Source organism: Neoarius graeffei, chromosome 26 (genome assembly GCF_027579695.1).
Source record: "Neoarius graeffei isolate fNeoGra1 chromosome 26, fNeoGra1.pri, whole genome shotgun sequence".
NCBI lineage: Eukaryota > Metazoa > Chordata > Actinopteri > Siluriformes > Ariidae > Neoarius > Neoarius graeffei.
In genome coordinates this window covers 35,324,471-35,340,374 of record NC_083594.1, presented here as the reverse complement: position 1 = coordinate 35,340,374, position 15,904 = coordinate 35,324,471, and the positions used below count along the sequence as shown (strand labels likewise).

The 15,904-nt window shown below is 38.8% G+C and overlaps 1 protein-coding gene across 4 annotated transcripts in view; it reads left to right on the top strand.

Annotated features, from left to right (window-relative positions):
- The window catches only part of ece1 (endothelin converting enzyme 1), a 114,427-nt gene that overhangs the window by 52,377 nt on the left and 46,146 nt on the right, over nucleotides 1–15,904 (top strand). For 2 of the 4 annotated variants that reach the window (XM_060910365.1, XM_060910361.1), the window contains exon 1: nucleotides 4,519–5,182. In XM_060910365.1, coding sequence (XP_060766348.1) covers nucleotides 5,054–5,182 — 129 coding nt within the window. In that variant the 5' untranslated portion in view covers nucleotides 4,519–5,053. Of the gene's footprint in view, nucleotides 1–1,545; nucleotides 1,611–4,518; nucleotides 5,183–15,904 lie in introns of those variants that run through there. The other 2 variants (XM_060910364.1, XM_060910363.1) reach the window with 2 other exon arrangements.

Below are 15,904 nucleotides of genomic sequence, written 5' to 3'. Positions count from 1 at the left end.
GTACTGTTTTGACAGCCATTAACTCCCCATTTTCAATTTTAAAAAAATTTCACAAACCAGGAACCTTAGAGCTGTGAGGCAGCACTGCTATCACTGTGCCACTGGAGCCAGTTTCAACTAAAACATTTCTAAAATTTGGCAAAGGTTAAAAACCTCTGGAGGTTTGTAAAATTGACCTTTCTATGACAGTACGAACTTTAGCGTTGGCCATTAAGATGCCATCTCTACTGATTTCTTTAGAAATGTGTCGAGGCATACATGGAATTAATACTTTTCAGCTTTCATGAAATGGTGATTTTTCCAGTTACCACTGCAGAACTTTTTTGACATGGTGAACTTATAGGGAACTGGAGTAGATTTGGCAAAATAAAGTGAAACAGTTGAGTATGTGATGGGTATATACAGCTTGTAAACAGGTGTGTGTGTGTGTGTGTGTGTGTGTGTGTGTGTGTGTGTGTGTGTGTGAGAGAGAGAGAGAGAGAGAGAGAGAGAATAAAAGTCTGGTGACTATGAGAAGGGATAGTTGCATTTAATTGGCAGATGCTTTTATTCAGAAAAACATGTTGTTATGGATGTCATCAATCAGATTTGACCTTAAAAACAGGTTTGAAAAAAGATTGCAGCACTTGTGAGACCATACACACCTGTGCACTCCTCATGGAGTTGTAAATAAGCATTTTAAGAAAAAAAAACAGTTCTGTGTTTTGAATATTTGGCTTCTCTGTGAAGTAAATGAGAATTGTTGTGGGGTTTGGTGTTTTTTTTTTTTTTTTTGGTTGTTGTTGACTGTTCAGCACTCTTTAATAGTCATGTCCTCCTCAGAACTAACCCATAGACTTGTGTCCTCTGTAGTTGACATTTGTTTTACGTGCACACCCTCTTACTCTTTCAAGCTATTCACTTGAATCCTGGTGTCTTGTAAAGAGTACATTCTGGGCTTTCCAATGATATATCATGTGACTAGGAGGGCTGCTGGGAAATGCCTAGTAAGGAAATCACAACAAAAGAGAAATTGAGAGACACATTTTTTTTCTTGGTTCCCAGGAGGTTACGATGTAAAAGTCATAATTCAGTGTAATTCAGCCACTAAACACCATTAAATTGTAGTGCTGAAATAAATGCTCTGGTGATGTGGCAAGCATAAAGGGTGTGGTGCCCTACGATGAACTGATGTGCAATCGAGGGTATGTTCCAATCTGATGTCCATAGAATAGATTCACCATGACCCTGACAAGGATAGAGTGGCTACTGATGAATGATCTTTATAAATTGTGAATTTTTTCAGTTTGATTAATTATTTGTTTAGTAATCACATGACAGCAGTGAACAAATTATTAAATATGAAACCTTTTTAAATGCTTAATCACTGAAATTAGAGCACATATTATTATTATTATTATTATTATTATTATTATTATTATTAAATGCACAATAACTCTCTTAATATAACAGGCTGTGGGAAAGGGCATGGGTGCATTTACACTGCTGATGGCATCATACCACTGGATTGTTGCTCATCTGACCCCTACTCAGCCTCTTGTTCCGAGGCAGCTGGAGAGACACTAATCTTTCCCAAACGTCAGACAGGATCCACCTGGTTCTGAGGCAAGGTTAGGCCACCCTTTACTAGATTTACTAACTTCTGGCTATCTAGCAAAGTAAAGTTGAAGTTTTATTTCATATTTTGTTTGAGTTGTGTGTGCATGCAGCTAGGATCTACTCTGTACAAAACCTCTGCTGCCAAAAGGTATGCTAGGAAAGTGTCCAAATATTCCAACGTTGAAATGAATGTGCACAAATACCCGAGGGGCTTGTACTCATGAATACCATAAGCTGGTGGACATGCAAAGAATGTTTGAGGCAGGAAGTTTGGCAGTTGTTTGGCATCTGGGTTTGATTCTTGTTCTGTCTTATATATTGTATAATATATAAGATATTAATTATTTTATATAATAATTTAGCTCCAAGAGGAGGCAACAGTACACTCTATGCCACTGAGACAGCCATCTTAGGTTTAGGCTATATATATATATATATATATATATATATATATATATATATATACCGTAAAATACCAAATAATAGCCCGGGCGATATATATATATATATATATATATATATATATATATATATATATATATATACGGTATATATATATATATATATATATATATATATATATACCGTAAAATACCAAATAATAGCCCGGGCGATTATTTGTCTCAATCACGTAAGAGACCCGGCGCGTATTAGAGACTAGGCGGCTATTTGGAACAGGCGATTAATTCCTTCTTCACAAATACCTTCCCCAAAATCTACCTCAAAACGGGGAAAAAATCATTCTCAGATAGGCCTACTTTTAACCAGTATAACTTACAGTTTGTTTAGAGTTAGATTACAGATAGCACGGTGCCGACTTCGGGGAATTTTGAAGACGCAGAATGCATCTTCGCATGGCACAGTCGGGGTGGATAAAGGATAAATCACACACCTTTTCCTGTTAATGACTAGTTAAGCGCATGCTTTACAAAATAATCAAGAAACCACACCATTGTCTGTGCGCAGCACTGTGATTTAATTAATCTGCAAAGTTATGGTCACTTGCTATCACCCTCACCCATGCAGCCTCCACCCTTTGTGCTTCGCGATGTCTGTCAATCTGAAATTGCATGGAGGGCGCGACGTTGAAGCAACATAATTAGGGTGCGAAGTGTCAAACCAAAGGGTTTTATGCTTATGCTGAAAAATAAGTGACCTGCAGTGGCTACATACTGTCATCTTGCATTCTCACGTTTCTCTCCAAGACGTCTCCCTATTTGGCCGATATGAGCCTATTCCCCGAGTGAGTTGGTACGGTGGCTCGACCCCGTAGAAAACTTAAAGTTCGGATGAAAGTTAGTTGAATAGGTTACTGACTTGTAGGCCTACATGTTGCCTGCCTGACGCGTGCTTCTGCCCAACTTGCATGACAGATTACTTGTTGAAAAGGCCCCTTGGATTAGATTGGCCGCGAGCAGACTGAAATGCATGTTAGAACGCTCTCACCTTTTTTGTAAAGCGTCTTCCAGATCCGAATGGGTAAGGGCAAGTGAAATGGTATAAGGTCTTTAATAAAACTCAGTGTGTGCTTTGACGCATGCATTCGGCAATTTAGGTCGTTTAACAGAAGCAGCAGTCCAACCTTGGAAACCCGCAGTCCTCAATGTCACCACACACGCTGGCTTTCGTTGGGTATACCCAAAGGGGTGGCTAAGACATCTGTCAAAAGTTACGGAGTTGCATTCCTCAAGAAATATTACGGTAGACCAAGATTATAACATTGAAATGGCATGTTTATTATCACGTAACAAAATGTTGTAAACAGTATTATAGAAATAATTTCATTCATTCATTCATTCATTCATTCATATTGTTTCGGTAGAAAACTATGCAATGCAAAATCGTTTAAACACCAGAAAACCAGAAAAGTGCTGGGCCTCAAGGTTCTAGATAGAACGTTCGGACGCTTTTTTTTTTTTTTAGACCCCGGCGAGTATTCGGAACCGGCCTTTATTTGTCACAACACACGCGTACACCCGGCCGTTAAAGGGAACTCGGCGGTTAATTGGAACTCGGCTATTATTTGGTATTTTACGGTATATATATATATGGGGGGGGGTTTGATAATATTTGTTCAGTTGTATTCCACTTAACATTTAAACAAGCATCTTCATGACCTCAAAAAATAGCAGTATCTTTCTCATTTTGAATCAAGGATTTATCTTTGTCGTCTAGTATGTTTTTTTCTTTTGTAATAACTCAAAATACTCTCATAATTTGCTATTCCATGTAGAGCTGACTGTCTACCAAGGAGCTGACAAGAGCCAGCTTTTATTGACAGACCTTATCACCTCACATCACCTCTCATCCCTCTATGCACATATCCACCCACAAGATGCCTGTGTCTTGCCCTTTTCACGTTATACGAAGTTGACTTGGGCAATGTCACTGCTGAGCAAACCAAATGCTTATCAGTAGTAGGCTGGGTTTCGTTCTTTCTGAAGATTTTGAATAAAACACAGCAGGTTCTGTGACTTAAGGCCTGGACTGTGTTAAAGGTTTTAACTGGCTGATGTTTTGTCTTGAGTAGTATTGTTGGAAAGAACCTTAGGTGGCATTGAGATCATGGAGGCTTGGCCTTAGGAGAAAGAAATTCAGTTCTGAACCTTGAGCCTGCTTCTGGAAATTCTGTTTGAGTGTTTGCTTATTTTACGATGTAAAAGTACAGGTGGAGTCAGATATTAAAAGGTGGAAATGTAACCAATGCTGCTGATTAAAGAGATTAAAGATTTTATTGAATGTGTTGGGGTAGCATGGTTCTCTCACCTATTCAATGACAGTAACAGGACCTTGGAGTGGGAGTGCCCTTGTTTAAAAAAAAAAAAACACTCCACCCCTTGGCCTGGAATGTCTTAGGGGCAGGAAACATTGGGCGGAGACGAACCACTAAAAGTTCCCTCCCTGTTCTAAATGAAACCACACTATGGAATGCATGTACTCGCTCTCTCTTCCACTTTCTCTCTCTGTCATTTCTGAACCACACATACTCACAACCATTTTTTATTTTATTTTTTATTTTTTTAAACCACACACAAGTTGATCAAGTCAACTTTGTTTTTCATGAGCGCATTGCCCAATATGGACTGCCAAAACTTACTGGAAGAAAGTTGGTCACAGAATTTCTGAACAACACAAATCATGCTCCCAATGCAGGGGTATTTCTGACAGTACTTTGGAGTTTAAACCTGAGGGAGAGTTTACGAACTGTGGAGGAGAAAAGGTGAAAAACTTTGTGCCAGAGGAAGAGATATCTGGAGGTGGGGGAGGTGAAGGAAGCGACCCCACACACACGCACATGCTGAAGACAGAGATTGCTTGAGTTTGTTGCAGGAGTCCTTATCTAGACTCCTCCTGATGGATTCTAGGAGAACCTCTATTGCAAAGGATTCTCACAGACTACAGCGGCAAAAAACAGGCACAAACGCACACTGAACAGTGAGGGTGTGGTTTTAGTATGGAGTCATTGAGGGAATCTTTTCTCCATTTAACCTTCCAGATGTCATCCTACAAGCGAGCTACTGCTGATGAAGAGGAGCTGATAGACACCACCCCTGACAGAATATATCAGTCTCCAACCATGCAGGTAAGAACTCTCTGTATGTCTCATCTCATCTCATTATCTCTAGCCGCTTTATCCTGTTCTACAGGGTCGCAGGCAAGCTGGAGCCTATCCCAGCTGACTACGGGCGAAAGGCGGGGTACACCCTGGACAAGTCACCAGGTCATCACAGGGCTGACACATAGACACAGACAACCATTCACACTCACATTCACACCTATGGTCAATTAAGAGTCACCAGTTAACCTAACCTACATGTCTTTGGACTGTGGGGGAAACCGGAGCACCCAGAGGAAACCCACGCGGACACGGGGAGAACATGCAAACTCCTCACAGAAAGGCCCTCGCCAGCCATGGGGCTTGAACCCGGACCTTCTTGCTGTGAGGCGACAGCGCTAACCACTACACCACTGTGCCACCCCTCTCTCTATGTATTGCCATATAATTTTTTATGTACTCAAGTTTTTTATTCACCTTATACTATTGATTTCGTATATTTCAGAAGAAAAATCTCCACTTTCTCCTCACTAGATTTCTAAATACATTAATACATTTGTCAAATCGTAATGTGAAATTTTTAGAATCGTACCACTTCAAGGAATCTAAATCCTTTTACTAATACAGATTTTAACAGGGGCGGCACGGTGGTGTAGTGGTTAGCGCTGTCGCCTCACAGCAAGAAGGCCCAGGTTCGAGCCCTGTGGCCGGCGAGGGCCTTTCTGTGCGGAGTTTGCATGTTCTCCCCGTGTCCGCGTGGGTTTCCTCCGGGTGCTCCGGTTTCCCCCACAGTCCAAAGACATGCAGGTTAGGTTAACTGGTGACTCTAAATTGACCGTAGGTGTGAATGTGAGTGTGAATGGTTGTCTGTGTCTATGTGTCAGCCCTGTGATGACCTGGCGACTTGTCCAGGGTGTACCCCGCCTTTCGCCCGTAGTCAGCTGGGATAGGCTCCAGCTTGCCTGCGACCCTGTAGAAGGATAAAGCGGCTACAGATAATGAGATGAGATGAGATGAGATTTTAACAGACGTGAAAATGAATGAGGCCTAAAACTAATCACTGTAATATATTGGTGGCACTGTACACTTTATCAAGGCAACTTACACCAGCACAGCTCAATATTAGCATTCAGCTATTTTGTATTGTCCAAGTTATCATGCTAGCTAACATTTGAGAGATAAGGAATTGTTAGTTAGCCTTAGCAAAAGTTTCTTGAGAAAAGGGTCACTAAAGTCACTAAAATCATTGATGTTTGAATGCGTAATCTTTCTTGCATTTTTACTTTAATACAACCCCAAATCAGAAAAAAGTGGGGACGGTATGTTGAAATTAAAACTGAAAACAATGAATTGTAAATAATCTTTGACCTGTATTGCAATCAAAACAATACAGCAGCACATTATTTGATGTTTTACTTCCTGATTTATTTTTTTTCAAAATAAATACTTATTTCAATTTTGATTCGAGCAAAACAATTTAAAAAAAAAAGTTGGGACAGTAAAGCATTTACCACTTTATGATGTTGCCATTCCTTCTCACAACACTTAAAATATGCTTAGGAACCAAGCAGTGAAGCAAATCAGGTATTATTTTGTCCCATTCTTCCTGCAAACAGGTCTTAAGGTGTGCAACAGTACAGGACCATCATTGTCACATTTTTCATTTCAAAATTCGCTACAAATTCTCTATTGGGGACAGAGGGGACAGGCACCCTCTTCTTCCACAGCCATGCCTTTGTAAAGTGTGCAAAATGTGGTTTTGCATTGTCTTGTTGAAATATCCTTGGAAACGATGTCCTCTAGAAGGCAGCATATATTACACCAAAATCTCAATGTACTTCTCTGCATTAATGCTGCCATCACAGAAGTGTAAGTTACCTTTGCCAAGGCCACTGACACAACCCCATACCATGACAGACCCTAGATTTGGGACTTGGTACTGGTAACAGTCTGGATAATCCTTTTCATCTTTGGTCCGGAGTACGTGGCATCCGTTTCTTTCACAAAAGACCTGAAATACTGATTTTCTGATCAAAATATATGTTACCACTGTGTGGTGGTCCATCCCAGATGCTTCAGATGCCAGAGAAGTTTACAGCACTTCTGGACACCGTTAACATAAGGCTTTATTTTGACACAGTAAAGTTTTAACTGGCATTTGTGGATGTAACTCCATATTATAGTGCTTGACAAAGGTTTGCTAAAGTAATCCCGAGCCTATGTGGTTATATCAGCTCTAGATGACTGATGGTTCTTCATGCAGTGCTGTCTGAGGGATTGGAGATCACGGGTGTTCAGCTTAGGCTTGTGCCCTTGCGCTTTACACACTGAAATTCCTCCAGATTCCTTGAATCATTTTAATCATCTGATGTACCGTGGAAGGTGAAATATCCAAATCCCTTCATAGCTTTCTTTGAGGAACATTGTTTTTAAACATTTCAATAATTTTCTCATGCATTTGTTGAGAAATTGGAGATCCTTGGCCCATCTTTGCTCCTCAAAGACTAGACCTTTCCTGGATACTGATTTTGTACCAAATCATGATTACAATCACGTGTTGACATCACCTGTTTCAAATCACATTTTTATTTGTTTTCTCATTACTAACCCTAAATTGCCTTGTCCCAACTTTTTTATTTATTTATTTTTTTAATGTGTTGCAGGCCTGAAATGCAGCAATAGATGTATATTAATAAATGAAATTGACCAGATAAAACATGAAATATCTTGGGTTTATTCTGTCTGCAATGAAATACAAGTCAATGTAAATTTATAAATATCACTTCTTTATTATTTGCATTTTCCTTACCATCCCAACTTTTTTCTAATGTGGGTTTGTACTTTAAGTAAATTTAAGAGTTCATATTTTTCTTTCAAGTTGAGTGAGGAATCAACTTTTTACTTAGATTTTACCAGAGGATTTATTTAAATGAGTAATTTGACGTAACACTTTTTTACTTTTAACACTTCTGCAGCCATCAACTTGTAAGCAGTCAGTGTTTTGCCTGAGTAAGCAGCAGCAGATTAATTGCTCTATAGAGAAGTTCATGCTGTCAAGAGGTGGGCGAGATATGTTTTCGTTTGTGCCATTTCCTGCTGCTGATTTGCTTGTTATTGCATGTTTGCATCTGGACTGGTACGTTAGCTCAGCATCAATAAAAACTTGCATTTGTTTTGATAGAAGCTATGTTGGCTACTTTTGTGAAAAAAGGTTTATTTTATATACAGTACATTTTAAATGTAATTGCTTGCTAATTTGTTTGGGCTTATAGGTCTAAACCAGGAGTTTTCAAACTTTTTGCAGCCAGGGACTCTAACAGTAAATACATTCTTAAGACCTCCTCAGCACTGATATATATATATATATATATATATATATATATATATATATATATATATATATATATATATATATATATATTATAATTAACACAACTATTCAAATATTTATCTCATTTTTCAAAAATGTCCAATAATATTTTGTGTGTTTTTGAGTCAGAGAGATTTTTATTCTGGAAGTATCCACAGACAGACAATTAGTCTGTCTGTCTGTCTGTCTGTCTTAGACTGTCACAGACTAAGGTAACCCTTATTTTTGAGTTTTTAGGGTTTGAATAAAAAAACGCATTCAACTTGAGTGGTCACTAAAACAACAGTAAGTACAGCTAATAACTGTAAGAACTATATAATAACTTTGACTGGATTTTGATTTTCTCCACTGTAAAAAGATGAAACGCTCACGGGACCCCGGTTATGCTTTCTTTCTAAAGTGTCTTTAGATTAAAAGAAGGGAAGACATTAAAGGAAAACTCTGATTTTTTTTTTTTTAAACCTAGGCCCTATTTTCCCATCTGTTTAGGTCCAAAAATTTTACTAGGGACAAAAATGCTTTAAATCGGTGCAGTATTGGGTTAAAACACTACAACTGACAATCACAAAATGGCTATACAATGTAATCCTATGGGGAAATCATCAACAATAAAGTAAGCCACTTATTTTCACCATTGACAGGCTCATAATGTTATTAGAAGTGTGTGTGTGTGTGTGTGTGTGTGTGTGTGTGTGTGTGTGTGTGTGTGTGTGTGTGTGTGTTTACCACAATGACTGTAAAGAATTTGTTTCTCCAGTCATCATTTTACCTTTCTCTTCTTCCAGTCCAAATACCTCATCCATGTTCTCCTCATCAATTCATCATTTGGGAATTACTTTGGAAATTGACTATGTCACAAATTCTGCATGATTTCTCCTTTTGTAGACATCAGAAAACAACCCCTGTGTGATAATCAACTACAGGCACTGAATGGGGTGTTGCATTTGAGACCTAAAGAAGAGAAAGGTAAAATAATGTGTTGAAACAGTCATTTTCAGTCTTCAGTCTTGTCAGTGGCAAAAACAAGCGGTTTACTTTGATGTGGATGATTGCCCCATGGGATTACATTGTGTAGTCGTTGTTGGTTATAGTGTTAAACTAAACACTGGACCAATTTCAATCATTTTTGTCCCTAGTAAAAATTTGGACCCAAACAGATGGGAAAATAGGCCCAGAGTTTTCCTTTACCATTTATAGGCATTATGGCATTGATGGTTTGTTTTTTACCACCTAACAAAATTCAAGAATCACAGACTGTCTGGTTATGTATCACAGACTCCATGTAAATCATATCTGGGCTAGTTACATTACATTATATGTGAGAATGTGAATGAATTTGTACTATACCTGATGATAAATACACGTTTTAAAGTGTGCAGACTGTAAAGTTTTAACTAAAGCTGTCCTAGGTAAGCAGAATCACTCACATCCTCACATATCTGTTAATCTTGTAATAGCTACCCACAGTATGTGTTGGAGCTTCTGGTCAACAAATAGACCTCAGATAAGCAAATAGTTAGGGTTCTACAGTGATGCAAATTGTTCTCGAAACAGATATGATTCTTTGTGCCATTTAATCGACACAGATATGGCTCTTAATGTGCCATTTCATTTGCATAAGCTATAAACTTTGTGTCTGTAACCCACTCTGACATGAGCAGCCACATTAGGTCAGGCTTTTAGGGAGAAAATTTTGAAACCTCTAAGGGGTATTTTTTTTTAACCCCCCATATTGACAATGTATTATAAATAGGGCAGCAATGTGGCACAGTGGGTTGTGTTGCTTCCTCACCGTTCCAGCCCCCAGTTAAATCCTGAGTTCAGGTTACTGTCCGTGTGAAGTGTCTGCATGCTTAATGCCCTGTGGTGAACCAGCATCACTTCCTGGGTATCCTGTCTCAAGCTCAGTGTTACATTTACAGCATTAAGCAGATGCCATTATCCAGAGCAACTTGCAAAAGTGTTTTGCAGTCTCTATCAAAAACACCTCTTCATCCTTCAATTAGGTCAGAGACTAAGTCTAAAAACCGTCAGTCTAAAAAGCCTGCTGGGGAGTAGACTATAAAAAGTTGTTTTGCTTTTTTTAAAGTGCAACAAAAAAGTATAACAAATTTTAATAGTATATAAACTAAGTGCTAATTCAAGTGCTTTGTGAAAAGGTAGCTCTTTAGTCTTTATTTGAGGACTGACAGGGACTCTGCTGTTGAAACAGCCAGGGGACGTTTGTTCCACTACTTGGGTGCAGGTCAGAGAACAGTTTTAATTGATGGTTTTGGCTTTACAGGCAAGCAGCAGCGTTTTAAATCTGATTTAGGCAGCTACAGGAAGAGAGTGAAGGGAGCGCACCAAAGGAGTAGTGTAGGAGAAATTGGAGAGATTGAAAACAAGCTGTGCAGCTACATTCTGGATCAGTTGCTGGGATCAGATGACGCACGGGGCAAACCTGTCAGGCTCAAGGTTCAGTAGTCCAGTTTTGAAATGACAAGCTGCTGAACAAGGACCCGAATGGGCCATGTGGAGAGAAATGGCCAGATCTTCTTAATGTTGTAAAGGAAAAATCTGTATAGCCAAGTCAATTTAGTGATGTGAACAGTGATGGGAATAACGGCGTTAGAAATAAACGGCGTTACTAACGGCGTTACTTTTTTTAGTAACGAGTAGTCTAACTAATTACTTTTTACATTGTTATAACGCCGTTCCCGTTACTTACAATAAAATACTATGCGTTACTTCATTAAAGCTGTTCTTATCTGGCACGCTGCTCGTTCAGCCTTTCTTTACTCTGCTTTCGTGTGGGGTGGGGAGATGCGAGACAACGGCATAGTAAGCCAATCAGAGTAGATTTGGACAGCATACGTACTGCACTACTGCGCACACTTTCAATCAGAAGACACAGCAATGGCGAGCGGTCAGCCCAACACTGCGTTTTCACATTGGAAATACAGCCATTACTTTTCATTACTTGAAATAAAAGGCAAAAATGTGTACGTGCAATGCACATTATGTCGAGGAACAAAGCGTTTGTCCTCGTCAGTGGCCAATAATTAGTAACATAATTTTAATAACTACTTAAATTTGATAGATGTCTTATCTCACATTGTCCCACAAAAATATTAATATAGTGTAGATAACGTTACTAATTGGTTCTGTTAAGTGTCCATTTCAGTCATTAAACACATTTAACATTCACTTTTATGATTACACTAATTGAATTTGATTTTTTTTTTTTTTTTTTTTTGGGGGGGGGTAACACAAAATGTAACGGAATAATTACTTTCCCTGGTAATTAGTTACTTTTATGACAAAGTAACTCCGTTACTAACTCAGTTACTTTTTGGGAAAAGTAACTAGTAACTATAACTAATTACTTTTTGAAAGTAGCATGCCCAACACTGGATGTGAAGTGAAAATGAGGTTGTGCAAGACCATCCTAAGATTGTGTGTAGTAACAGATGGAGAGATCTCAGATCTTGGCATGGGAATGCATCTGCTGGGATGTACAGCAGCTCTGTCTTGCTGAGATTTAGTATCATCTGATGAGCTGCCATCCATGACGAGATATCAGGCAGACATCCTGAGATCTGTGCAGAAACATAAGTGTCTAAGGGGTGGAAGGAGAATATAAGTTGTGTCATCAGCATAGCACTGCTATGAAAGCCTGTGCTTATGGACAAACCCTCATAAATTGTCTTGGTAAAGTTTTGGGACACCACAAGCCACCAGAATATCTTAGTTGGCACAGATTTGACAAGTCTTTTGAACTGAACTGGAGTGATCATCGTTCTTCCAAAAGACATTCTCTCAACTGGTATTTTGATTATGGTAGTAGAGCACACTGTCTAACAAGTCGGTCAGAAATCTCCCATAGTTGTTTAAGCTTGTGAGCGTCAAGGCCATAGCATATAATTTACATAATTTTCATACCATTCAGTGAGCATTCATGTGCTGTGAATGGAACATTGTCATCCACCACTCCTAACAGGAAAGAAATATTAATGGTGATCAGTCACCTTTTTTTTAATATTTATTTATTTATTTTTAAATTTGCATTGGCTCCCATGGTGCACCCAAACCATGTCAGCAAAATGCCTCCCACAGTCTAACAGTCACCAATGTATTTTAAATAAACTGGTGGAAAATGTACGTGCACTACCAGTCAAAAGTTTGGGCACACTTACGGTATTTAAGAACACACTTCAGCCTCTTGCCCTGTGTACCAAATACAGCCTGCTGCCTCATGTCATTCAGCTGCCATAAACTTGTATTCTTATATTAATCAAAGATTATGACCCTTAAAGAGCTCACAAAAATGCTGATGTGGCCCAGGTTTGACACCCCTGTTTTAGAACAAATAATGAAGACATTAACACAAGAAAATATCGCATCAAATTATGTTATTTGTGACTAAGAAAAGTGTTAAACAAATCAAAAGTATTTATGAATTCTTCTATTTTACATTTTATACTTTAATTTCTTTGTATAAATACAGAGGTGATCATAGGAAATCGCGCACTGATTGGTCGAGAAATTCGGACTATTTCTCAATAATCACCTCGAGCGACTCGGCGGAATGATGGCCCATTGCTTTGTCACCATAAGTGAGGAAGAATTACAAATTATGAAAGAAAATGCTGTTCTGAAAAGCACTAAAGATGCTATGAATTTTGGTCTAAAACTATTCGAAGGTAAGGTTGAATTGTGATTTATCTATCTATAAATTCAAAATGAGCATATATATTTTTTTAAAAACAATGCAATTTCTTAGTTTTAACATTTGATATGTTGTCTTTTGTACTATTTTCAATGAAATATAGGGTTTCCTTGATTTGCAAATTATTGCAGTCTGTTTTTATTTACAGTTTACACAGCGTCCCTACTTTTTTAGAATTGGGGTTGTAAATATCTCATCTCATCTCATTATCTGTAGCTGCTTTATCCTGTTCTACAGGGTCGCAGGCAAGCTGGAGCCTATCCCAGCTGACTACGGGCGAAAGGCGGGGTACACCCTGGACAAGTCGCCAAGTCATCACAGGGCTGACACATAGACACAGACAACCATTCACACTCACATTCACACCTACGGTCAATTTAGAGTCACCAGTTAACCTAATCTGCACGTCTTTGGACTGTGGGGGAAACCGGAGCACCCGGAGGAAACCCACGCGGACACAGGGAGAACATGCAAACTCCACACAGAAAGGCCCTCACCGGCCACAGGGCTCGAACCCGGACCTTCTTGCTGTGAGGCGACAGCGCTAACCACTACACCACCGTGCCGCCCGGTTGTAAATATTTAAAATAAAATCTATGTCGTTTATTTTAAAAAATACTTTTTGGAAAATGTTTTTTGATTCAGAAATCAAATTATGTATGGGTATTAATTTCAGTATTTGTCTTTGGACCAAACCATAATCCATAATGTTTTAAGGGAATGCAGAATATATATTTGATGTCCAAACTTTTTACTGGTAGTGTATATTGGCATACTGAATATATTGTGGAGTATTTATCTGCTATTATAGAGTATTGTATCTGCTGTGTCCTCTTTTGGTTGATTTTGTTTGTCTATCTGTTTTGTCATTTGGTAGTACCATTTACTCTGTCAAGCATCCTTGAGTTGGTGAAAGGCACTATGTAAATTAACTTGTTGTCATCATTGCCTATTTGACAACTATAGTAGTCCATATTATGTCAAGAACCATTCAACTAAGTAAAGAGAAATGACAGTCCATTACTTTAAGACCTGAAATGTCTTTCAATTAATAAAGAAGGAAAAAAACATTAAAATTAGGTATGTCTAAATTTTTGGACTGGTACTCTACACCCACATAGATTATTAATTCAGTTATGCTGAAAGTTCCAAAATGTCTTAATTTGCCAAGGCCCCCTGTTAGTGATAATGATTGACTACAGCTGGTAGCCTCTCTGTGCCAACATAGAAAGACTTTGTTTGACAGCACAGATTGGATTGACCAACACACAGGACAATGAGAAAGTTCAAGCAGCTCAGTGCAGATCAGAGAATGAGGATTGTAGATTTACACAACTCAGGAATGCCTCTTGGAGCCATTTCTAAACAACTGCAGATTCTAAGATCCTCAGTTCAGCAATTATATACAAGTTATTGTGAGCTGTACCCACTTTGCCAAGATCTGGAAAAAGACCCAAACTGTCACCTTTAGCTGAGAGGAAATTGGTTTAGAAGGTCAGGAGCAACCCAGAAACCCAAGTCACAGGCCTCCCATGAACTACTGGAACACTGCCTACAGTCAAGCTAGTTGTAGAGTTGTAAATCACCATGGACTGAAGGGCTGCCGTTCAAGAAAGAAGCCCCTGCTCCAAAATGGACACCTTCATGCTCAACTATTTTTTAAATCTAATCACATGGATAAAGAAAAAGTATTCTGCAGGAATGCTGTGGAGGATTTTTTTTTTTTTTTGGTCAGATGAGACAAAGAACAAGTTGTTTGGCCACAATGACCAGAGGTACAGAGGACCACTGTACCAAGTGGTGATGGCATTATGCTCTGGGGCTGTTTTACTGGTGCATTGCACAAAGTAGATGGAATAATAAGGACTGCCTCAAAATTCTTCAGCATAATGTCAAACCATCAGCTACACCATTGAAACTTGGGCAAAATTAAGTCAAGTCAATTTATTTATTTCATGCTTTTAACAATAGACATTGTCGCAAAGCAGCTTTACAGAAAAATATAGATTTTAAACATGTAAGTTTATCCATAATGACCAAGGGTTGCAAGGATAATCTCCCTGAGATGACATGAGGAAGAAATCTTGAGAGGAACCAGACTCAAAAAGGAAAACTGTCCTCATTTGGGTGACATACATGTCAACCTTTGGTTAATCAAACCTGTATAACCAACCTCCAAAATCCGTATTTCCCTTATAAAATCCGTATAAGATGCAAATTAAAATAATTTACCTAAAATTTAAATGATAATTAAAGGAACAGTCCACCGTACTTCCATAATGAAATATGCTCTTATCTGAATTGAGATGAGCTGCTCCGTACCTCTCCGAGCTTTGCGCGACCTCCCAGTCAGTCAGACGCAGTCAGACGCGCTGTCACTCCTGTTAGCAATGTAGCTAGGCTCAGTATGGCCAATGGTATTTTTTGGGGCTGTAGTTAGATGCGACCAAACTCTTCCGCGTTTTTCCTGTTTACATAGGTTTATATGACCAGTGATATGAAACAAGTTCAGTTACACAAATTGAAACGTAGCGATTTTCTATGCTATGGAAAGTCTGCACTATAATGACAGGCGTACTAACACCTTCTGCGCGCTTCGGCAGCGCATTGATACGGAGCTCAGACATCAATGCGCTGCCGAAGCGCGCAGAAGGTGTTAGTACGCCTG